This window comes from Mytilus edulis, chromosome 14 (genome assembly GCF_963676685.1).
Source record: "Mytilus edulis chromosome 14, xbMytEdul2.2, whole genome shotgun sequence".
Lineage (NCBI taxonomy): Eukaryota > Metazoa > Mollusca > Bivalvia > Mytilida > Mytilidae > Mytilus > Mytilus edulis.
In genome coordinates this window covers 67,670,971-67,695,797 of record NC_092357.1, presented here as the reverse complement: position 1 = coordinate 67,695,797, position 24,827 = coordinate 67,670,971, and the positions used below count along the sequence as shown (strand labels likewise).

General features: G+C 31.2%; 1 protein-coding gene across 1 annotated transcript in view; it reads left to right on the top strand.

Annotated features, from left to right (window-relative positions):
- The window catches only part of LOC139504420 (uncharacterized), a 26,488-nt gene continuing 1,661 nt past the window's right edge, over positions 1 to 24,827 (top strand). Inside the window, exons 1-11 of the mRNA XM_071294503.1 lie at positions 1 to 155; positions 1,460 to 2,433; positions 3,703 to 3,829; positions 12,687 to 12,785; positions 14,052 to 14,108; positions 15,676 to 15,702; positions 17,721 to 17,812; positions 19,596 to 19,626; positions 20,625 to 20,918; positions 21,095 to 21,246; positions 23,257 to 23,337. Coding sequence (XP_071150604.1) covers positions 1,486 to 2,433; positions 3,703 to 3,829; positions 12,687 to 12,785; positions 14,052 to 14,108; positions 15,676 to 15,702; positions 17,721 to 17,812; positions 19,596 to 19,626; positions 20,625 to 20,918; positions 21,095 to 21,246; positions 23,257 to 23,337 — 1,908 coding nt within the window. The 5' untranslated portion in view covers positions 1 to 155; positions 1,460 to 1,485. The remainder of the gene's footprint in view (positions 156 to 1,459; positions 2,434 to 3,702; positions 3,830 to 12,686; positions 12,786 to 14,051; positions 14,109 to 15,675; positions 15,703 to 17,720; positions 17,813 to 19,595; positions 19,627 to 20,624; positions 20,919 to 21,094; positions 21,247 to 23,256; positions 23,338 to 24,827) is intronic.

The following is a 24,827-nucleotide window of genomic DNA, read 5'->3' as shown; positions in this document are numbered from 1 at the left end:
GTATTATAAGAAGAACATCATATTCATACAACTCATTTGAGAATGATTTACAAAACGGTTCATACTTAGAAGTATTATCTATCATAAGGTGTACATAGTGTGGTGGACCATACAGTATCGTAGTTTTGATAAGACCCTTTTGTACTGGAATTAAGGTAATTAAGTCTTAACTCGTGTTGAAAATGGAAAATTCAAATGCTCTTTCTTTTAAATCCAATGTTTGATAGGTTTTATCCTGTCGTCTGAAATAAAACTTCATAAGTAGATTAGGTTTTAGCCGGCACTACGGAAACACCACAAATGACATGTTTACATTTTATCTAGAGGAAACATCAAAAAATGAGTAGGCAATCTGTTTCCTTGTGGTTTTTCTAAAGGACCAGCACGAAACGAATGATATCTTTTTAATATCCGTACTTTATATTGACAGGAATGAACATAAAATAAACAGAGTATCGTTTTATTATTGTTCCAGACGATATGGGTATTTGGACTGTAGACGTATACTCATACGTTCCGACCATACGCGTACGGTCCGACCGTATGAGTATAATCGTACGGTCCAGCTGACCATACATGTTTTGGGATCATATGGGTTTTTAAACGACAATTAACAAAATATTTATTTTTAGTTTTACAAATTGTTATTATTACAATTAGATGGATAAAGTGAATAAGCGAACAATTGAAATTAAATATTTGTTGAATTGTATATCTGAATCCTGTTTTTGGTACTCTCGCCAAAGGTGACAATGTCTTGTCGAAATGCGCATCTGGTGCAACAAAATTGGTACCGTTGATTTTATTGCTATCACAAGGAACGTCATATTTGTTTTTTACATTTACATGTTTTGCTCATGCACGTTCCTTTGCATATGCATTTTGTTGTAAAGTTCTTAAATATTCTAAAACAGTTGTTCTGTCACATTATGTTTATATCCGATAACTTTAATTTCAATGAGCATACTGGGCTTTAATCAATGTATGACTGACATGCTAAATACTAGGAGATTAACAGAATAAATTTGCCTGACTTTTTGAATAGTTAAAGTATTTTAAGTTTTCATTCCAATCCAATTACAATTGAACTTTTTATAATAATTTGAGATTTTAGTTATGTTGATCTGTTATATACATTTGTATCTATTAAACTTGACAAACTTCTTAATATTAGTCAGACCGTATGCATATTTTGAAAAAAGTACGCATACGGTCCAGACCGTACGCGTGCGGTCCAAATACTCCTTCGGTCTGGAACATTATATTTAGAAGTGAACAGAATATCAAGCGTATTTTGAAAATAGTAACATTCAGTACAATTTTATTTTGTGAGCAATTAAGTCTAGCAATATACTTGTACTGAAATTATTTCTGAGTTGTATAATTTGGACAGCATGACACTATCAGATTTATTATCGCATCCGTTTAACTGTTATCAAAATGTAATTTTTCTTTGCAGATTCCGTGTAATAAACATCGGGAATAATGCCGTATACTCAAGAACAGGAGAACTACTTCAAGTTGATCACATTAATATATTGCTTTGGGGCGAATGTTAACCGTGAACTGCTGCACCGTTTTCTTCATTCAACAAACACAACGTTAGAACAATTTATTAATGATCATCAACATGAAATATATCATTTTTTCTGCAATGCTAAATGCTGTCAATGCAAAAAGAAAGCTATACCACCAAAGCCAAAGGTCATTAACCACCATCAGATGCTATCTATTTTTGAAAACTCCCACACCGATCGACTTGACAACCATCAAAATCAAAGAACAGAACAACTGTGCTGTTTGAAGGCAAATAAAAGTGTTGAGCTAAAAGATTTAGATTTCACCCTTATCCGATTTTTTCTTGTTCAATTTTGTTATCAAGTATTTTGGGATTGCCATTTAAAAAATGAAAACAAGTCTTTTTCTGCTTTCCTACTGGAAAATGTACACAAGGTTTATCACTTATCAGTGGATAAGATTTGTTGTTGTATGTGTAATGTTGACAGAGATATTCCAGACAGGTGTATTCATCAAAAACAATTTGAAATAATTTGTAAACAAGGGAGTTTACCGTGTCCTCATCCGTTTTGCTCCTGTCAGTACACTATCCAAAGTGATTTGACCTTATCCTCGTTGATACAACAGGATACAGATTTGACCACAAAACTAACAAAGCACTTTTGTTCCTGTCTAAAATTTCTTGAAAATATCTATGAAAATCGAAACAAAATTGCACATCATCCGAACTGCTGCATCAACAATGATACGTTTTGGGACATTTGGAATGAAACAAAACCCAACATTCTTGAAGTAGCAAAAGCTTTAGATAAGGAAAACGAATATAAAGCCGATTTACAAGAATTAATAGATGGACCATCAAATAAGTTGGTGTTTTTAACAGTGGTATTGAACTTGCTTAAAACATCTGAACACGTATGTATAGATGATATATTATCTAAAATAATTAAATATTTTGATTCAAACAACATTATAAACATGTTATATTAATATATTTTGAGACATTACTTTTTCTGTTCATTATCATGATACATTTTTCAAATTCAAGAAAGAAATATTAATCTATTATGACAATCGAAAAGTAATATAAAAACACGCATTAATCATGCTATGTTGATGATTTGCAACTTCAATAACTTTTTATAAAGAGATAATTAACGAATACTGGCGTTAAGGTAATAACTCCCTCAGGCAAAAGATGGATTTTGTTGTCTAGCTTCTATCGTCTATTCGTACTCATCCTTGCTTTCAATAATTATGTTTGAGCGTTTCTGCCGAAGGTTAAACAGGAAGATTTCTTGAACATACACTACTTCTTGCGTGTTATTTTCATTTTCTAGCACTTTTTTTCGTGTATGTAACTCGCTCCCCAACCAGAAGTTTAAAAACAAGTGCTCAGGTGTACTATGTTATGGCTATGTTATGACTTTCGGTCAAGGTAGACGTGATCAGTTTTCATACGACGCTTGAAAGACACCATGTATCAAATTTCTCATTTACGGGGAGGTAGGGTGTTCGTACATATGTCAGGTATAATGTATTTATAAAAAAATAAACTTTATTACAAATTTTTGAATTTTAATTTCATAAATTTGAAACCTACCTGACATATGTCCGTTATGATTATCTCTTATTCCAAAGTAATCCACTTTGTTTGTTTGTGACTACACATTTGCATATAACTTTGATATCCTTTGCATCTCTTTTGGGTATCCAGAATAAAGTTTGTTTTATGTTTATACCAAAGGAGAAAAGGACGGATTTGATTTGCCAAAAATTTCCTATTTTGTGAATGTAAATTGGGCTAAAGTGAAACGTTCCCAAAATGTTCTTTGGGCTATTTCATATCTTAGTTCGCATTGTTTGAGAATTATCACCTTATAATGCCAATGTGCAACTTTTGTTTGCTTGGGTTTGTTTTTATATTTATCAGAGCTTTTTTAAATTATACATTTTATAGGTTCCATTGTGTTTTCATTTTGAATTTAATCATATATTATAACCTGCAATTAATATGAAAAAAGCGGTGCAATATATTGTAAATGAACATTTATTCAAACGAATGTATGAACATATGTACGACAACATAATAAAATGTCAGGCCACTGAACATACCTAACAAATTCTGACATTTATTCTTTTTAAAACTTTATTGCAGATATTATTAATATTTATATATTGCAGGTAACTGTTAATACTTTGCAGAAGATTGAAGGTGAAGCGGATTCAATTGAAGACAAAATCGGAGCGGTTTATTCACTAGTGAAAGACATTAAAGTTGCCAAATTTAACAACATGAACAGCAGTGATTGTAAGTATAGATAAGCAGATAGATTTGCATCATATGGCCCGAGAACACAGTTATTTCGTTATGCATTTTTAAAATAATAATACGCAAATTAAAAAATTCCCACGTGCCATATTCAAAAAAGATATGTACAGTATAGTGTATTACAAATTATTTCAAAATTATAGAAAAGTCTATCGGCTCTAACTCAAAATATGGATATTTTATGTTAAGGGGGTCTGTCATTCAGTGTAATAGTTTCAGACATACCCATTCTTACCTTTTCAAACTTGACCAAACCATTACTTTACCTAAACATGTATGCCCGAATTATTTTACATGTAATTTCAGCCATCTTCTTACTTTTTTATGCATTACATATAAACAAATAAATTTGGAAGGTATTTGAAAAAAAATTGAAAGTTATACACTGTCCACACAAGGGACTCTATTTGCAGACAACGAAAATAAAAGGACAACAACTGTGTCCACGAACTGTGTATATACAGTCCGCCAAAAGTTAAGCACCACCGAAATACAACCTTCAATCAGGTACGCTCATCAGAAAAAGATATGAAAGCCATCCGTAAAAAGCTTAATGCCTCTTTTTTTTTTTTTTTTATAAAATTTGAATAAAATTTGGGGGTCACCGGCCATCCAAGAGATTTTTTGACCTCTGAAAATGAGTGCAAATATAGGCTAAATATAGGGAAAACAGACATAAAATCTCTTTGATTGAATTTTCAAAGCAAAATAAATGACAGAAGTTACTCATTTTGTCATACTGAAAAGCTTGATGTCTTTATTTTATAACATTGGAATAAAATTTGGGAGTCACCGGACATATAAGAGATTTGTTTTACCTCTGAAAATGAGTGCAAATAGGCTGTATGTAAATATAGGGAAAAAGGACAAAAACCCGCTTTGATTGAATTTTCAAAGCAAAATAAATGATAGAAGTTGCTCATTTTTTCATAGTGAAAAGCTTGATGTCTCTATTTTATAAAATTAGAATAAAATTTGGGGGTCACCGGCCATCCGAGAGATTTTTTTACCTCTGAAAATGAGTGCAAATAGGCTTAATATAGGGAAAACAGAAATAAAATCAGTTTGATTGAATTTTCAAAGCAAAATAAATGACAGAAGTTGCTAATTTTTTCATACTGAAAAGCTTGATGTCTCTTTTTTTTTTATAAAATTTAAATAAAATTTGGGGGTCACCGGCCATCCAAGAGATTTTTTGACCTTTGAAAATGAGTGCAAATATAGGCTAAATACAGGGAAAACAGACACAAAATCTATTTGATTGAATTTTCAAAGCAAAATAAATGACAGAAATTGGTCATTTTTTCATACTGAAAAGCTTGATGTCTCTATTTTATAACATTGGAATAAAATTTGGGGGTCACCGGCCATACAAGAGATTTTTTCAACTTTGAAAATGAGTGCAAATAGGCTAAATATAGGGAAAACGGACATAACATCTCTTTGATTGAATTTTCAAAGCAAAATAAATGACAGAAGTTGCTCATTTTTTCATACTGAAAAGCTTGATGTCTCTATTTCATAACGTTAGAATAAAATTTGGGGGTCACCGGCCATCCAAGAGATTTTTTCAACTTTGAAAATGAGTTCAAATAGGCTAAATATAGGGAAAACAGACATAAAATCTCTTTGATTGAATTTTCAAAGCAAAATAAATGACAGAAGTTGCTAATTTTTTCATACTGAAAAGCTTGATGTCTCTTTTTTTTTATAAAATTTAAATAAAATTTGTGGGTCACCGGCCATCCAAGAGATTTTTTGACCTCTGAAAATGAGTGCAAATATAGGCTAAATACAGGGAAAACAGACATAAAATCTCTTTGATTGAATTTTCAAAGCAAAATAAATGACAGAAGTTGCTAATTTTTTCATACTGAAAAGCTTGATGTCTTCATTTTATAACATTGGAATAAAATTTGTGGGTCACCGGCCATCCAAGAGATTTTTTGACCTCTGAAAATGAGTGCAAATAGGCTAAATATAGGGAAAACAGACATAAAATCTAATTGGTTGAATTTTAAACAAGGAATTAGCTATTTGTGTGTACTCTTTATATCTCCTTTCGAGGAGTACCACCATGCGATATGGTGTAAATAAGACATTTTGTTTATGGAACAGGCATATATTAATGTGACATTTGCTTAATATCCAGTTCAATAGGCTGTGATGGTTCTTGCTACCACATGGTTAACTACCTTCCAATTCTGTGTGTGGGGAGGGGGGGCACTTCAGTAATTTTTGTTAGCGATAAGAAGCCGCTATATCTAATTAGTTTGCTGTTGTCTATTCTATGGTCGGGTTGTTGTCTCTTTGACACATTCCCCATTTCCATTCTCAATGCTATATGTAGATCTAGTTCCCTGCCATTTTCATATATTTTGAATATTAAATCCAAAATAGTGCCTCCCACAAAACATTAACATTTTCGAAGTTTGCATGGTAAATATAAATAAAGAGCTGCGCCATCAGCGCATAACACGCCCGTCGCTTTTTCAACAAATAAAGTTCCATTATTCAGTCCTCAATGTTATATCAGAAATTAAAAAAAAAAAACTAAAGGGAGGTTATTTGTATAGATATAAACTAGTCGTCAAAGTTTCAGGAAATCTGCTCAAAGCACTTTTGAGTTATTAAATGAAAACTGGAAAATCCCCCCTTTTTATGAATAAAAACTCGGAAAGATAAAATCTAAAATTTATAAATGTCAAAAGGGAGCTTAAATTAATAAATATAGACAATTCTACAAAGTTGCATGAAAACAGCTAAAAGCAATTTTGAATTATTGTACGAAAACTAGAAAATCACATTTTTTTTAAAGAACATGATGAATAAAACCCCCAAACTTGGACCTAAAATCTAAAATTTATAAAAATCGAAAGGGGCTCACGTCAATTGATATATTGAATCCACCAAAATTTCATACAAACTGGAATAAGCGTTTTTGAGTTATTGTACGACATGTGCACGACGGACAGACGGACAACGGTATACCATAATACGTCCCGTAAACGGGCGAATAAAAAAGAAGATGTGGTATGATTGCCAATGAGATAACTCTCCACAAGAGACCAAAATGACACAGAAATTAACAACTGTAGGTCACCGTAAGGCCTTCAACAATGAGCAAAGGCTATACTGCATAGGCAGCTTTAAAAGGCTCCGAAATAACAATGTAAAACAATTCAAACAAGAAAACTAACGGCCTTATTAAAGCATGGACAAAACCATTTCTACAATTGTCATTTGTTTTAATTCACATATCTCATATATGTAACTTCACCTCTTTATTTCAGTTTTTAACTTTAGTGATTCCACCATTGATTACCATGATCTTATGGTAGTCTCAATACATTTCATTCTCTTTTTTACACTTTAACAAACGGCTTGTCTTGCTTGGATAGATGGTTATGATAAGCAAAATTCTATCCGAATGAAATGTCATCAAGCAGATCAAATATTACAGATGATACTGTTAAATTTTTTCCGTAGGGCGGATCCAGCCATTTTAAAGGGGGTTTCAACCATATGTCCCCATTTAAAAGCACTGATTGTCAAAAAAAAGTAGGGATTCTTACCCCACAAAGCACTGCCTTTCACTTCCCATGATGTATGTTTGTATATATTTTCAAAATTTATATGAATCCTGTATTATACTAGATATAAGGAAAATGCCCTTTTTAACTGGTTTACCACTTAATTTCACCTTAACCTGAGTGCTGTAATGGTACAACATGTGGGAAGGCTTTTATCAATTTGTATTATTCATTTGTGAACTCTTAATCTAGCAAATAGTAGTTTATCACAGAAAAATGTTCAAAATGAGTTGAACGAATAGTCGGGATCCTTGTCTAACAATCTTTATGAAGCAAGAAAAATGCGAAGAGCTTTGTATGTACATAAAAGTCTGTCATACATTTAAAGATTTCAGTAAATTTGCATTTTACAATATCTTTTGTAACTGCTGTATTTCATATGTTATCTTTCTTTTCTACTTTCAATGACTGTAGGATAGTTAGTGGTTCAAATACATAGATATAGGAAGATGTGGTGTGAGTGCCAATGAGACAACTCTCCATCCAAACAACAATTTAAAAAAAGTAAACCATTATAGGTCAATGTACGGCCTTCAACACGGAGCCTTGGCTCACACCGAAGAACAAGCTATTAAGGGCCCCAACATACTAGTGTAAAACCATTCAATCGAGAAAACCAACGGTCTAATCTCTATAAAAAAAAGAGAAATGAGACACACGTATAAATTACATAAACAAACGAAAACTACTGCCTATTGAAACTAAAATTACATGCAATAGAAATGAGCAAAAATAAGGAAGCAAATTTTAATTACTACAGATGCAGTATGCATTTTTTAAATGTAAATACAATGTATGCGTTAGGACCTAAATTGACCCTGAATTATTTCAAGCGTTTTTTGGCCTAAGACTTTTTAATACTATTAAACTATGACATGTACATGATGTAATATACTATGCTATTTGTAATTTCCTTTCTATTCAAAGTACATTTTGTACATGTGGGAGGATTATGTATTTAACAAAATCACTTCACGAGTTTTAAGTTGCTGGAAAGTATTAAATTTTCATACAAGCCCCCCACCCCCCCTCCCCCCTTTACATTCAAAAACCTTAAGAGACACATACTCATACATTTTTGTAATTTTGACTTTTGAATAATTTTTATACAACCGACATGTCCGGTACATCAAATTAGTACTCTATTGCTTTAAAATCATGACACATTTAATATTAGGGCATTTACAATATATTTAATATTTAAATGTTGAAAGCCCCAAATGTTGAAAGTTGAAATTCTTCAGTTCCAAAGTTGAATAAAAAAGTAGTAATTTTGTCTATAATATATATATATCTTTTTGCCCTGAAACCTGGTCCACAGGCTTTTAATTTAGTAAGCTCTGGTCACACTTAGTTGGTTATAAGATCCGTTAAGTCCTACTATCCTATTAGATACATGTAGGAACATAGTTATTATCCTTTGACTTTTACTTTGTTTAAAAATATAGACTCTAGTGTGAACATTACATATCTTGCAATTTTTGTTCATACACCTTTAAAAAATAGTATGCCTTAAAGAGGAAGTATTTAAAGAGGCTGAAATTACACTATAAAAAATCCTATGATCAAGAATGGTCCAGGTGAAAAAGGTTCAAAATTAGTATGTTTGAAGCTGTCATTGCTGTCAAGAGAATATAACACCCACTTAGCCCAGGTGCAATTTTAAAAAGTTTTCATTTATTGTCAATAACAATGTTAAAGAAATGCACTCGGTACGAAAAAAACTGTGCTGATCAGTTAACAGCGATATCATGAACAGAATTAAAAAACAAACCATTTTATGACAAGACTGGTTTTCCTGTTAGGTAGTTAAATTTTTGTTTTTTTCTCATTAAGATTCTGTAGGATCAAATACATTGTAGGAGGATCAGGAAAAGTTTTAAAGAATAGAGAATAATCATAAATGCATGTTATATGCACAATACATTTGTAAATAAAGAAAATATACATAACAATGAAGAATAATGCGGTGTTAAATTATAAGAAATACAGAAAATGAAGACAAAAAAGTTTTATAGACATAAATGGTATAAAGAATTAGATAAGAAAGAAACGAAGGACACTCCATGCAGACCATCATGCATCAGTAAGAAAGTTAGTTTTTTGAAACGATTCATTTATCAAAAATGATTTAAACAGTCTAGACGGGAAATGTTCTAAATTTTAAATGTGCATGCTTAACAAAATCACCAGCATTCGCATTTAAATGTTCTAGGTTTACAACAAGAAAATTATGTTTGCATTTATTATTATATTAGTCTGAGATTACTCTGAGTCCAACGTCCAACGGCTGTTTTGCCAGACAAGCTAATGTCACGGAATAGACGTTCCTTCATAATATAAGTTCCAAATGGAAACAACATTCTGGAATATTATTTCCACTGGAATAAATATATCAGTAAATGTTCCTAACGGAATAAATGGTATAAAATATTTGTTCCAACAGGAACATGTATTATGAAATTGTTTATAACAAAGTTTCCAGTGGAACTTCTGTTAGGTGGAACAAATATACGTTGACCTGGTAACATGTATATTTCAGCCTAAAAAAGAGGGGAGTCATTGTTTTGTTGTTCGCCACGGACATTTGACGGATATTGTTTTGAAATTATTTCCGCTAATTTTAAGCTTACAAATTATTTTCAGGGGTCGTGAGTCGATCTTTTGCCATTTATATTCAATTCCTTAGTACTTACTTACAATGTATCAGTTTTCACCCCTTTTCCTGATTTGTTTACATCCATCTTTCGCATATTTGCCGGACATTTTCTAGCGTAAGACAAGGGTGAAACTGCTTCATAAGCTTCCAAAATGAAGATCGTTATCTATAATTTCGATCTGCATTACAGTATTCATGAAAAGCAGTTCACGTATTCGATTATTATGAGTTATTCTCTCTTCAGTCTTCTCCGACGTCAAGAACATGCTCCATATATTTAGAACGGAAGTACTATTTCGACAATGACAATTGTTGCAATAAACTTTAATAAGTTTTCAAATTGTAGTTAATAGTTATTCAACTCATTCTCAATGTATTTAAATAAAAAAAGATTATTTAAATGATTAAATTTTATTGTTATGGCAAATTACGACAATGTACATGACTTACGATATCAATGCGCAACTTTATGCGCAGACGGCGCGAAAATTTAAACCCCCGAACTACCTTATGATAGTTGGAACTTTAGCTCAATTACACAATTTCATGAATTGGATTGAGAAATCCAAATTATATTCAAGCCGAACCAAAAGGAAACTGCTAAAAACCTGAAATATTCAGTAATTTAAACAATACGTTTGTTGTATACATATATATATAAAACTTCACAAGTACATTTATAGGGAAATTAATATTTAGTTCAAATAGAATGTAGTAGATGTGTGATAGTTTGGCCACAACGAGGCTCAAGAGCAAATATTATGATATACATATTTGATGTGTTTCCCTCAGTTTTAGTTTGAAACCCGGATTTGTTTTTTTCTCAATCGATTTATGAATTTTGAACAGCGGTATACTACTTTTGCCTTTATATACAATCATAAAAAGACACGTAGAGTCGTCATCTACCGTTAAGGGTGAAATAAAGAGATACTACGTCTGCTAGAATTCCTGGTCTATTTAAATGAATAAAAGACTGTGTATAATAGCAGTGTAATGTATAGCCTAAGTTTTAGAAGGACTGTATATATCCTTAGTGGATTTGATAATAAACTTATTACCTTTGTAGAGCGATATATACAGTTTGCCAAAAGTTAAGCACCACCGAAATATAATTGGCCATATTTTTGTATATAGGTGTAATACCACCAAATCATGGTACGTCATATCCGGTTGTATACGGTTGTATACGAAAATAGGTCGACAAAATATTCCCTTGAATTTGACAGTAATTAATTCTACATTTTATTGCAGTAAAACATTTCTGTTTCATAAACATATGTCTTGGGTATTTCAAAGCATCATTATTTTCTTATTTGGGGTTTCTATAGAATATTTTGTAAACTTGAGGTTACATGGTTACTAAAACTTGTACACAGGTTAAATAAGGGAAGAAATTTGATTGGTTAACTTCCAGTGATGGTAAATTCTGCACAATTTTTTTGAAAAGTGCAAATTTAACAAAGACTAAAAGGGGAAAATCAATGGTGGTATTACACCTATAATAAAAGAGAGTAACAACATTAATTGAATAACTGATTCATCCTTGTTTTATTCATAGGATTTTGTAATTATATATCTGCAGTATAAGTATGTGAATATAAAACAAAACGTCATTACCTATCAATGATATCAACATTTAATCGCTCTTGTGTTGATCAATTCGTAAAAGAAACATAAAAAACCGTTGAAAACTTTTTGATCTTTAGAACATCAAAGGATTAATTAAAACTAGTGTTGTCAAATCGTACAGTTTTGACTAACCGGTTACTCGGGTAATCGTTCGACCGATTAATCGGTTAACCGGTAGTTTTTGAAGGCCTTATCTATATATATATATAGTACCCTACAAATGTACGTTTTTATAATACGATGAATTGAAGTTGGCATTATAAGGCTTTCTGTGAAGATTATTCGCGAAGTTTGACTTTAAAACAATCCATTACACCGTATCAACCATGGCGTTTGTACTAACTTCAGATTGAAAAATAAAAAACCTTCTTGATCTCGTCGAACTGAAAATGTTTGAAACCGATGATTCTTTCATTTTTCTTGATGTTTGAGAAAATAATATGGGGTGTTTCAATTTGATATAATTAAGCCTGTTACTCGTAGCATCAAGTATACATTAATTACATTCACGTTGATATGTATTTCACCATTTTTGAGTTGGCATTTCGTTAAAAGTATGACCTTGCACGATGGAGGTTGCACCAACAGATGTTATCAAATCAAAAATAAAATAATGGAGTAAATCGTAAAATTCAATCGGATTACTGATTTAAAGTTACTGTTTAAAAAACATGTATAATACTAATTATGTTTCCTTAAGATCGGCATATACACCATGATAAATAAATAGTATTACATTTTCGACTTTACCTCCACTAAAAACCCTAATGTCAATATAATAAAAACAATATCGAAAAATATTCAACTCGTGATAACACTGATAGTTACGCGCATACGTGAATTAATGTGTTGTTCAGTCACTCTTACTTTTTAAGGATACTTTTCTCTATTTGAATTTTTCGATGGATTATTCTATAAATACTGTTATTTTGTCTACATTTTTCATTTCAAGGTTCTGGTCTGAGCATTGTAAATAGTTTACGAGATATTGCGATAGCTCTGTGCAAGGAAAAATCATCAGAAGGCAATCCAGACAATTTCCAAAAAAAAGGTAAATGTTGATAATGTCTTAATAATGATAATAATAATGATAATGATAATGATAATGATAATGATAATGATAATGATAATAATAATGATAATGATAATAATAATGATAATGATAATGATAATGATAATAATTTCAATATGAATAATGATATAAAACAAAAGTTCAATTTGTGTTCATCTTTAAAAAAACAAAGAATGCGAGATATAGGTAAATTCGATTTGGCGTGTTCCCAACGCTGACTCTGACATTGTTAAAACAGTATACTTCGAGTTTTGTAAGCTCAGCCAGAAAGTCGAAATTCACAACAGAGACAATGAAAATAAATAGTCATGTGTAAGGATGCATACATAAAAGTCTGTACCTATGGTAACAGCACCCATTTTGAAAATTCCAAATTCAGATACATCATCTACGCATGATAGGTCTCAACTTTAAAGATTCATAAACATGGGGCCACATGTTTTTTTTTTGTATTTATGCTGTTTCTACGGCTACGGTGGCCATTTAGGAAATTCCAAAGTCAAATGTCAATTCTACATATATCAGTTAATATCTCTGAAAGTTTCATAAGTTTGAAAGGATAAAAAAAAAGTAAATTTTAGCAGTGTCCATAAAAACGAAAGCCATTAAAACTATTCCCATGTCGAAGTGCTGTAACAAATGCGTGGTATGATGCTACCCATAATAATCTGTCATCATGTAACCTGTTATGTGTGTAGGATTTTTTTAACACTGAACTGTTCTAGAATATTCCTCGTCCCTAAATTGCTATGGAAATTCCAAATTCAAACAGTTTATCTCTATGCATACTAGGGTACAATTCCATAAAGTTTCTTTAGCAATTTATGATAATGTTCGCTATAGGTGGAGTGATCAACATAAATAAATCAATGCCAAAGTTCACGAACAACTTATTAAAGCTCACCAAAAAAATAAATTAAAGCTAGGGCTGTTCAAATGCCACGAAGAAATTAAAATTATTATTCTGGTATCTTTGAGGTTATTTTCAATTTTTATGCAGCTTTATTTACGCCACTTGTATATGGACTATAACCATATGATAAGAATTTAATATAACGCTGTAGTGTCTATGTTTCCGTCTGACATTCCTTCTTGTAGAGACGAAATGAAGACAATGAAAAACCTGCTGCATTATTGAAAATTAACTTAGTTTCCAAATCGTTCGTATTAAAAATGTCATCATATTATTTCCCGAACGACGCATTGGCTTGTACAATTTAATTGTTAATATTATTCATTTTACAGAAGTCAGTTTCGAGTTAAAAATCCAAGTTAATCCGGCATCAATTCAAGCCGCTCAAGGTAAGGAATTCAATACAAAATGCCCCATGCTTTAATGTTATGCCTTTTGTAGTATTGATGATATCTTTATTGCTAGCATCATGAATATATAAACTTGTAGTTTTATTTTTAAACTTCAAATCATATAATTTTACTGGATTATTCCATTATCAAACATTAAAATAACAAAAAAATCGAACTCAAAGAAAAAATCAAACTGGAAAGTTCTTTATGAAATGGCAAAATCAAAAGCTCAAACACATCAAACTTATGGAAAACAACTGTCATATTTTTGATTTGGTACAAGCATACTTCAATCAAATTTCTGGACAAGTCAACCTTTGTAAGTATCATTATCAAGCAAAAGCATGCGTCCAATTTTTTTGAATTCCTTTAATTATTGTTTAAGCTGCTCTATTCTTTTTACTATACTTATAAATAAGAATGACAACATGATGCGAGGCATTATGATATTCTACTATTACATATGACAAATAACTTAATGAATATGATGCTTCCGTTTTTTCACAGTCACTGTATCAAAGTCCAACAACTTAACATAAGCAGACATGAATGAACCAAATTTTAAACATACATCTAGATTTGATCCGGTACAGACCACTTTATTTTAAAGAAATCAAACAAAAAAGTTTTATATCTTTTAAGATAAAGGTTAAATTTGCTTTCACAGCTACTGAAATACGACAAACGCCAATTACAAATATTCAACTAATCGAGAAAAAAAAAGAAAGAAAGAAATACCCAGAAACTTTTTGTAACATTAAAGAAGTTAGTTAACAGTTTTCCACACAATTAATATAAATAAACCCATCATCAATTCATGCCATGCTCTATATAGATAAGAAGATATGGAATGAGTGTCAATGACACTACTCTCCTTACAAGTCACAATCAGCAAGATATATAGTGGCCCAAAATGACTAGTGTAAAACAATTCAACTGTCATTATAATGAACGTTAGCGAGGTGTATGATGGTGACGGTGACAAAATGCATCCACTTTGATTTGGAGAAGCCAAAACGTTTTATAAAATCAACTGTTTCACGATATACAATAAACAGATTCATGTAAACTTACTGTCAGAATGATTTTATTTAATTTCCAAACAAGAAACACCAACACAAATGTCCATTTTGGTTTCCGGCGTTGATCAAAACACAGCTCAGCTGACGTTGTAATATCAATTTTGACGTCAATCAGGTGCAGCCCATGATTTATTTGAATAAGAACATGACTTTGCGAAAGAACGTCATATTAGAATACAAAAATAAATGATGAAAACGGCTTCTAATATGCATGTATCGTATATGAAACAATTTTATTTTTTCCATGTTAATAAAACTTTAGGCTAAATTACCTATTATGTTCTGTTTTTCTCCTTTGAACGGCTTAAGTATTTCCATTATCTATATCTTCCCTAATTTGGACCATTTATAGTCATAGCAGAGCATAAATCTTGAAAACATTTGATATAGCAAACTCTATGATGGTTAAATTGAATTTACGTTTGAAGATTATCAGTTCCTTATAATGTAAATAACAAATATCGACAACTATTTTCTTGCAGGCAGTGAAGATGACAACTCTGATCTAGGTAAATTTCGAAATTACTAACATAACAAATAATGTTTACAAAATATTTATTTTGAACTGTTGACAACTATATCAAAATCTCATGAAATTTGCACCACACACTTTACATGAATAATTTCATCAGATATATAGCAGTTTGACAATGAAACACTAATTTTGATCATCGAGAAGCTTGAATTATCTTTATTTATATTATGTGACAAAGACGTTCACCTGATTTAAGATAGTCAGCACCCTTAGATGTTCTGGACCCTTTTTAGTCATAACATATAAGGGTGATTACTATCTTTATCCAATGAAATACTGTGTTCAAGATTCTAAGAAAGTTTCATTAAATGATGCATAAGGGTTTGGGCAAATTGTTGGTAGAATATGGATACTTTCAAAACATGGCACTAAAAATACAGTATTGTGGTTAGGGGAACCAAAAAATAGTTACGATTTAGAAAATTTTCTCAAGCGGTTGAGTAGCAGTTGCAGATTCAAAGATGAGACGGAAGGATAGACGGACTCCCAGATTACTAGATATCTTAACAAAACAGTGTATAATAATACATTGGCACTGGTGAAGTATATCTTCTGTAAAGCATTTTTGTTTCAATATTGAATCAGTGCTTTAAACAAGGAGGATATTTGACATCCTTAGCTTCTTGTAAGCAGTCATAATTATTCTTCGCATTTAACCCAGCCAAAAAACCTCATAACTCATTACTGAATTGAACAATGTTGATTGTATTACGCTTACAGTAAATATAAAAAAGAACATGGGGTATGATTGCCAATGAGACAAATCTCCACATAAGACCAAATGACACAGAAATTAACAACTATAGGTCATCGTACTGCCTGCAACACTTAACATAGCCCATACCGCACGGTCAGCTATAAAATACCTCTAAATGACAAATGTAAAACATTTCAAACGAAAAAACTATCGACCTAATTCATGTACAAACTAGAATGTGTCCATAGTACACGGATGACCCATACGCACTATCATTTTCTGTGTTCAGTGGACCGTGAAATTGGGGTACAAACTCTAATTTGGCATTAACATTAGAAAGATCATTTCATAGGGATCAAGTGTACTAAGTTTCAAGTTGATTGGACTTTCACTTCATCAAAAACTACCTTGACCAAAAACTTTAACCAACAACTTTAACCTGAAGTGGGACAGACGGACGGACGTACGATCGAACGGACGGATGAACGGACGAACGAACGAACGGACGGACGGACGAACAGAACCTCAGACCAGAAAACATAATGCCCATAAATGGGGCATAATAATGTGCTAAAAACAAATATGTAACATAGCAACAAATGACTAAACTACAGGCTCCTGACTTGAGAGAGGCAAATACATACAGAATGTGGTTGGGTTCAACATGTTAGCGTGTTCCCCACCCTACCCTTACATTGGACAGTGGTGTAACAGTACACGATAAGAACGAACTTTAAAAATGAACTCATCAGATTGATACAAATAGAAATAAATAGAATAAAAACACAGAGTGGACGTAGCCAGGTACTTGTACATCCCAAACAAAAATACAGATCTGGGAGACATCGCAGTGACTGGCAACTATTTCAAAGCCAGTAAGATCTTATAAAAATTCATGCATCTAAGACTAAATTATCTATCAGTACACATCCAATATCGAATGGATTTAGTGTAAATACGTCATAAATACTCAGAGAACAACATGACCATTTGCAATGCCAAGAAACAGGTATCGACAGATTATAGATTCATAAATGTGCATAGCATATGTATGTGACAATAATATTTAGTTTGCTTTCAATTTACTGATAACAAAATCAAATGTGATAGCAATAAAACAATATTCAAAGATATAATTAGAGTGTTGAATTGGTAACTTTTTATGATTAGTTTAGTAGGAATGTTATAATGTAAAATAAATTTGAAAATTCATCAAAACTAGTAGCGCTATTCAATTAGAGTAAAATTTTCCAATCAATGTTATTTTACAATTTTGAAATTCAATTTACTTACAGATACACCCGAAGATAATTTTACATGTGGTAAATGTCAAGAGAACTTCAATAAACTAAAACAGTTTTGCAAACATAAAGAAACATGTGATACGGTAAATAAAAATTCTAACTATTTACCAACGACATGAGATTTTTATATCTAGTCCTTAAATCATTCCAAATTTTCCATCACGGTCTTAATCCTTTGAATTGTTGTTATTAACGAATTTCAATTCAATCAATTATTTAATAAAGGCTTTTGAGAAAATCGACACAAGGCTCAAATTCTATATAAAGTTAAAGTTATTTCCTAAAGTTGCAATAAACGATTTTAAAAGGTAGACAAACTAACCTTAAAAAGTAAAATCACAAAAACTGAACTCAGAGGAAAATCAAATCGGAAAGTCCCTAATCATGGTAAAATCAAATGACAAAACACATCAAAAACGAATGGACAACAACTGTCATATTCCTGACTTTGTACAGGCACTTTCAAATGTAGAAAATAGTGTGGATTAAACCTGGTTTTATAGCGCTAAACCTCTCACTTTGTACGACAATATAATGAAATTCTGTATCTTACGGAATGTTTGTGTCACAAAAAAAGCAGATCGGACATATTTTCAACTTTATTTACTGACTACATTTGTTTGAGATTTGTTGTAATTACAAAATTCAAATGAGACAGAGATGTTTTTTTTGGGGGTTTTTTTAAACGATTTTATCTGGTATAGCATTTCTTAAAATGTGTCTCGGCATTTCACTTCGAAAAATGACATGTTTAATGGTATTAAACATATGATTTATACATGTTCTCCTGTTTCTCGAGAATACGCTATTTAAACATAAATTATCCATTCTATATCCGAAACATGATTTGCAAATGTCAAATTGCCAATTTTTACCTCATTTGTACCCTTCATACATTTAGTTCATTGATACAAATATTATGGACTCATCAAGTGTCCAGTTTGAATGTAATTCAAGCTCGGATTATAATAATATAGTATGTCTCAGATATGATTTACTGTCCAGTTTTTTGTTGTATAAAGACAAGCAATTATAATTATAGTTTAAAAAAAAACACATTTTTTAAATTAATTTCGTTGTTCATTTTCAGCTTAATAGATTAGGAAAAAATAACAAAATACTGGAACCGACTGTTTATCTCTTTGATACATTTATACAATGTTATGTACTCTTTGATATAATACAACCATTGAGTTTCTCCTATTATGCTTTCTTAAATTTGCACTTTTCAAAACATTGTGCAGAATTTTATCTTTGAAACACTTGGCATAAGTTAAGTTTTTTCCTGTCCAGTACTATAGACAAAATTTCACATAGGATTTCATAGCATATAAGAAAATTACCATCACTAGAAGTTAACCAATCAAGCGTTCACCTCTTTATTACCTGTTGGTGACAATGATAGGTGACTAGAAATCAGTAATTATAATTATAATGGCTATCATCCTTATCACACACATTTTCGAAAATACTGTCCTTATGCAAATTGAAACGTGCAGCCCATGTTTTATTGGAATTAAAGAAGAACGTCGTGTTAGAATTTCTAATTGAACGCATAGAAAAATCATGTTTACTGCATTAACCTCCATAAAGTGAAACGCGTGTTTACTGAAAATCGCTGGATTGAGAGTGCATATTAACGAAATATGTGTATAACTAGGTCTTTATTTAGGTAAAAAGAGATCATTAAAAATGCAATATTAATTTTATAAAAATTAGCATGCAGATGTTGAAATGCGAGTTGTTATTATTACGATACTCACTCAGTCGCACTATTCGCGATGATAAAACCTCGCAATGATTTTTGAATGTACACATTATTGTGAAAGTAATTATCCTTATGCTTATAATTTCTCTTTATTTTAGAAACGAGTGAAGCCAGGAAAACAAATTTTAGGTAAAGTAAAAAATTTACGAATAAATACATTTTCATTTCATGTACATGTAAGTATGAATTCGTAGGTAGTGTTGTTTTTAAATAAAACTTGATTTTATTGGTAATTCAAAACGTACGTGCTCAATATCATTGATAAACGTATCGTACAAAAGAAGGACTTGTTTTAATGAAGACCACTGAATATATAAAAAGTAAAATCCCAATAATACTGAACTCCTAGGAAAATTCAAAATGAAAAGTCCCTTATCAAATGGCAAAATCCAATGATAAAAAACATCAAACGAATTGACAGTAACTTCATATTCCTGACTTAGTGTAAGCATTACAGTTTGTTCATGTGAATATTTGTATTACTGTTTTCAATGTTTCAATCGTGATCTGCAGTCCATCTATTTGCTCTTTCAGTCGACAAGGAGCTTTTATTTCTAAATAATATAAAATTGTTAGAAGAGTTTCTTATTTGAACGTTCATCATAATATATGCTTGATTTATTTTGGCAATTGACCATTTTCTAATCTTTCATTTTTTTCATTTACCAAGAAATATTTTTAGAAAGGTTACGTATGCTAAAACGAAATTGAATTATAATTCGATTGATACCAATAACCCCTAAAATGTTATCTTTAAGATCTCTTTTAGTTGCCACAAATTGTCTGTATAAATATCCTACGACATCTACGAAAACATATTATGCTTCTGTTGATGGTTATAGTCATTTTATAAAATTATGTTTCTTTCCGATAGTATTGACCACTACTACTATCGAAAATCTATCAGTAAGACTATCAGTACTTGTGGATAAATAAACCAAACACCAGTGATTACATATTTGGATATTTACATTTTGTATATCTGTCTATTTTTTTCTTTCCATTTTAGTAAATAAGGTAATGTTATTTTGCGAAAACAAATCTACAGCTCCATTTTACAGAAGATTTCCTGTTGTGTTATTCTAGTTTACTAAACATATTTAAAATGGCCCTTTCTTTTCTTTTAGATATAAGCGGAAAATTCATAATTTCTGAAGCAAGTGAACGATTGGAAAAAAATGCAGCAAAAATGTTTCAAGATAATCCAGACCAATTTGATACTAATGAGATAGATGTACGTTATGTGGAGAGAGGTTGCTTGATAGTGTGGACCGAATCTTCTCAATATGACCTGGAAAATGAAGATAAACTGAAGAAAGACTGTATTCAATTTACCAAAAATATGTTTGAAAAATGTTCTTTGGATTCGACAGAATCTACAAATATCAAAGTGAATGTCAAGTTTTCAAAAACATTTCAAGGTATATATTATATGCTTTAATGTTCAAGCACTTTCAGTCTTGCAATAAGAAAGTAACCTTATGATTCTTTCTTGTTTGTCTAATTATTGTTTTTTTATTCAGCCTTAATTGTTCTTGTTACCGAAGAAAATGAGTGCATAGATATAACCAGCTTAACTTATTTTACTTTATTTCAGATTCATCAGAAACAAAGGATGACCAATCAGATTATCTACATTGTGGATCATGTCGACAGGAATTTTCCACAATCAACTCTTTCATCTCTCATAAAAAAGAATGTATCAGGAATCGAAAGATAAGTAAACAAAAGCAGGAAGACATCTCGAAGGTAAATGTTATTTTAACTACTGACCTACATGCTCCTGACTTTGGACAGAAACATTTAGAATGTAGAGGGGGTTAACTTAGTTTGCTGATGCCATACTCTTATCCTAACCTAGATTATTGGTGTTGCAATATGTTCAACATAAGAACAAATGATAAAAATCAATATAAAAGGGCAAAACTCATCAGATCGATTCAATGCAGAAAAATATGTAACAAAAACACAGACCGGGCGAAGATGGGTATTTATAGATCCCTTAAAAATCAAAGAGAGACTAAGTACATATCTGCGAGTACCCGAAATTATTGTAAGTTTATTCAAAGCCAATAAGAACTAATAAAAAATCATGAATCTTAGACGAAAATACCAATCAGAACATATCTAACATCCAATTTATTTAGTATAAAGAAAGCATTAACAATCAGAGAAAACACGGCCTTGTGCAATAACACGATACATGCCTAGATATCGACAGATTGCAGAGCCGTGAATGTGCAAATGTGTATAACAATTATATTTAGTTTGATTTTAATTTACTGATAGCAAAATCAATATTTATGCCAATGAATACAATATTCAAAGATCGGATCTAAGTGTTGAATTGGAAATCTTTTAGAACACGTTTTAGAAAAGGATCGATAAGTTTACCTGGATCGTATCTAAACTCCCCGGGTCGGTAAACAACATCTCCGTAAAAAGTACGGATGTGTTATCTAGTTTGACCTAATCAGTTTCAGCCAAAACCTCCGAATCAAATATTTGATCTATGGAAGAATTTAAAGAAGGTTTTAAGTAATTTGTTGTAACGAAATCCTTGACTTAATAATTTACCAGTAATAATATATATTTGATTTATTTAAAGTAAGTTCTTTGGAGTTACTTTATTCTATTTTATTTAATCTTTGATATTTTGAGTGTAAATGATCTGTTTCCCTCTTTTAAAATAACGAGTATCATTGCCCGATCTGAAACATATCTACACTCTCCAAATTTGAGACGTTCCTGTCTAGTGTCTTTCTTTGTTTTATATAATATTTAGTATAAGCATTAAAGGTTCTGATAGGAACTGTAACATTCTGACATCTTTTTAATTTATTTTGACGTTAATGCAAAATAACCACATTAAGATAAGGCGGACACATATTACAGTAATGACACATCTGATAGTAATAATATATTTGTGTGGATTACGACATTTGGTTGCATGACAGTGTTTAACCATAGCATAGCGTGTCACATATCTTTGTGAGTTTTATGTTACCATTATCGTCATCATGAAGGTCAAACTACATGAGTGTTTGTTATATCTTGATGCTAGAAAAATAATTATTAATTTTTATTTGTGTGCAGCACCTGAAGACGATTTGTATGGTCAAACATTGAAGATGACATATTACGTTTGACCATCAATGTCAAGGCTTGATTAAATGCATTAAACAAAAACCTTATTTACTATTGATGGTCATGGCAAGACTTTTTCGATTGATCTTGGAAATGTGCTATCGCCTTATATAATAAGTAGTCGTTTCCGATCCCTAACCATAAATCATTTATATTCTTTTGTATTCATCTAAATTAGAAAAAAAATATGAAACAGGTATGGTCAACACAAATGTGCACACAGTAAACGATTGTCAAATGAGGTAATAAGTAGGGATTCATTATTCAGCCTTTACATGGAACAACAAAATTGGTTTTACTTTCAATATTATGTTAATTCTATATGTAAATTAACAGGAATCTTCAGTTCAGAATTGTCACTTGAGATGTGTTATGTGATATGTTAAAAGTGGATGTTTGACAAACAATTAATTACCTTCTTACACAATATATAATTTGTGCAAAAGGGGTATTAACCAATGGTTTACCAAATAAAAATAGTTGACATTAACATCCTTATATTTGATTATCGAGGTAAACCTTTGAAATGATTTGAAAAGTTGTGTATCTTTCCCCATATTGAATGACATGAAGCTACGTGATATCGCTAACTTTCTTGTTTTATCATTTCAGTTGCCTCAAATTTCTGAAGAATCTCCGGAAACAATTTCTCGAACAAAATCTGACAGTACAAACCAATTTATTTCCTCACAGGTAACAAACTCGTGCAAATGTTCCTGGACTATATTTCCTTTGAAATTGTCTTGACAATCCACAAATAATTGATAGCTCGAATTGTCAATCCGACTCCTTATAGAAATTATTACCTTTAGTGATGGACTTTGCTTATCTTCTGTGTAATTGTCCAAAACTAATAAATAGAAACTTATTTTGAAAAGGAAAACTAAGCAAAAACAAATAACTAACACGATTCGGTACATACGTCAAATACTGTTTTGAAATTTGATTAACTAATAAGGAGAAGTCGGGGTTTCTTTGTTTGAAGCGTTTCTGTAATTGTTAATGTTGTAGTTTTATATTCTAAGAGATAACCAACTAAAAACAACAACAGGTAAATATTATTAGTTATATAATGTGCTAGTGACCTAATACGGTATAATTGGGTCAGTAAATTCTATATGGGGTGAGTGCGAAGCTCGATTTCCCATATGGAATTTACTGACCCCATATATACCGTTTTACGTCACTTGCACACTATGTAAAGAATTTATCTTACCGACTATCTTAACGTTTGAAATTTAGACTAGTGACCTATCAAAATGAGCAAAGCTTCAATACCGTTAGCGTTAAGAAACTTATTCCATTAATCCTAGAAATGTGTAGGAGGTAAGATAAATGGTTATATTGATTAAAATTAATATACTGCTATCTAAAGTTAATCCTAAAGATTTCAAATATCTTTTCTACGTATCAGATCTAGTTTGGTTGTATAACTCTTTTTACTTATAGTACTGTTCGGTACTTATGCGACTTTCGCTTTCTATGCGTCCCTTATCATGCTGCTGAAGGTAAACCCGATGAGCACGTCGGAAGCATGAAGTTCTTCTTTTACTTTTTTTCTTCATGCAGTGGTATTACACTTGGGCTTTGAACACTTAGACATCTCCTTACTACGTACAGTGGAACACCAATCAATCTTTACATAAAATTGTAAAGATCATGAAATGTATATCAGATTGGGACCATCGCAAATACAAGAACGCTTACGATTTCTACATAGTACAGAAGAACGAAAGAAACAATTTGCTACAACCTTCCAATTCAAGAATACTGCACTTGGTTTTGTATCAACCATTGAAAGGTACAGTTACTGTTACACTGTCAATCAATAACAGTAACGTTCAACCAGTGGCTTTTGTTCAAGCAAGTGACATGGTTGTAACACATACATTAATTAGAATACACATTAGCAGGTTGTACTTAGATTCGGGGGACATGACTTATCTGTATATCAAAAATACTGATTGTTATTTTATATCTTTAAAATACTATACAAAGATATAAATAAACGATTAAAACAAGAACAAAACATTGTTCTTGATTACCAAAATAGTTTAAAAATTATTTCTGTGTTCAGATCATATCCTGTATTTTTAAGAATAATTTGGTTTTTGCCCTTGATTTGTTTTAATTTTGCTTGGCAATAAAATACAGATAATCATAAAGAAAAATAATCTCTAAGG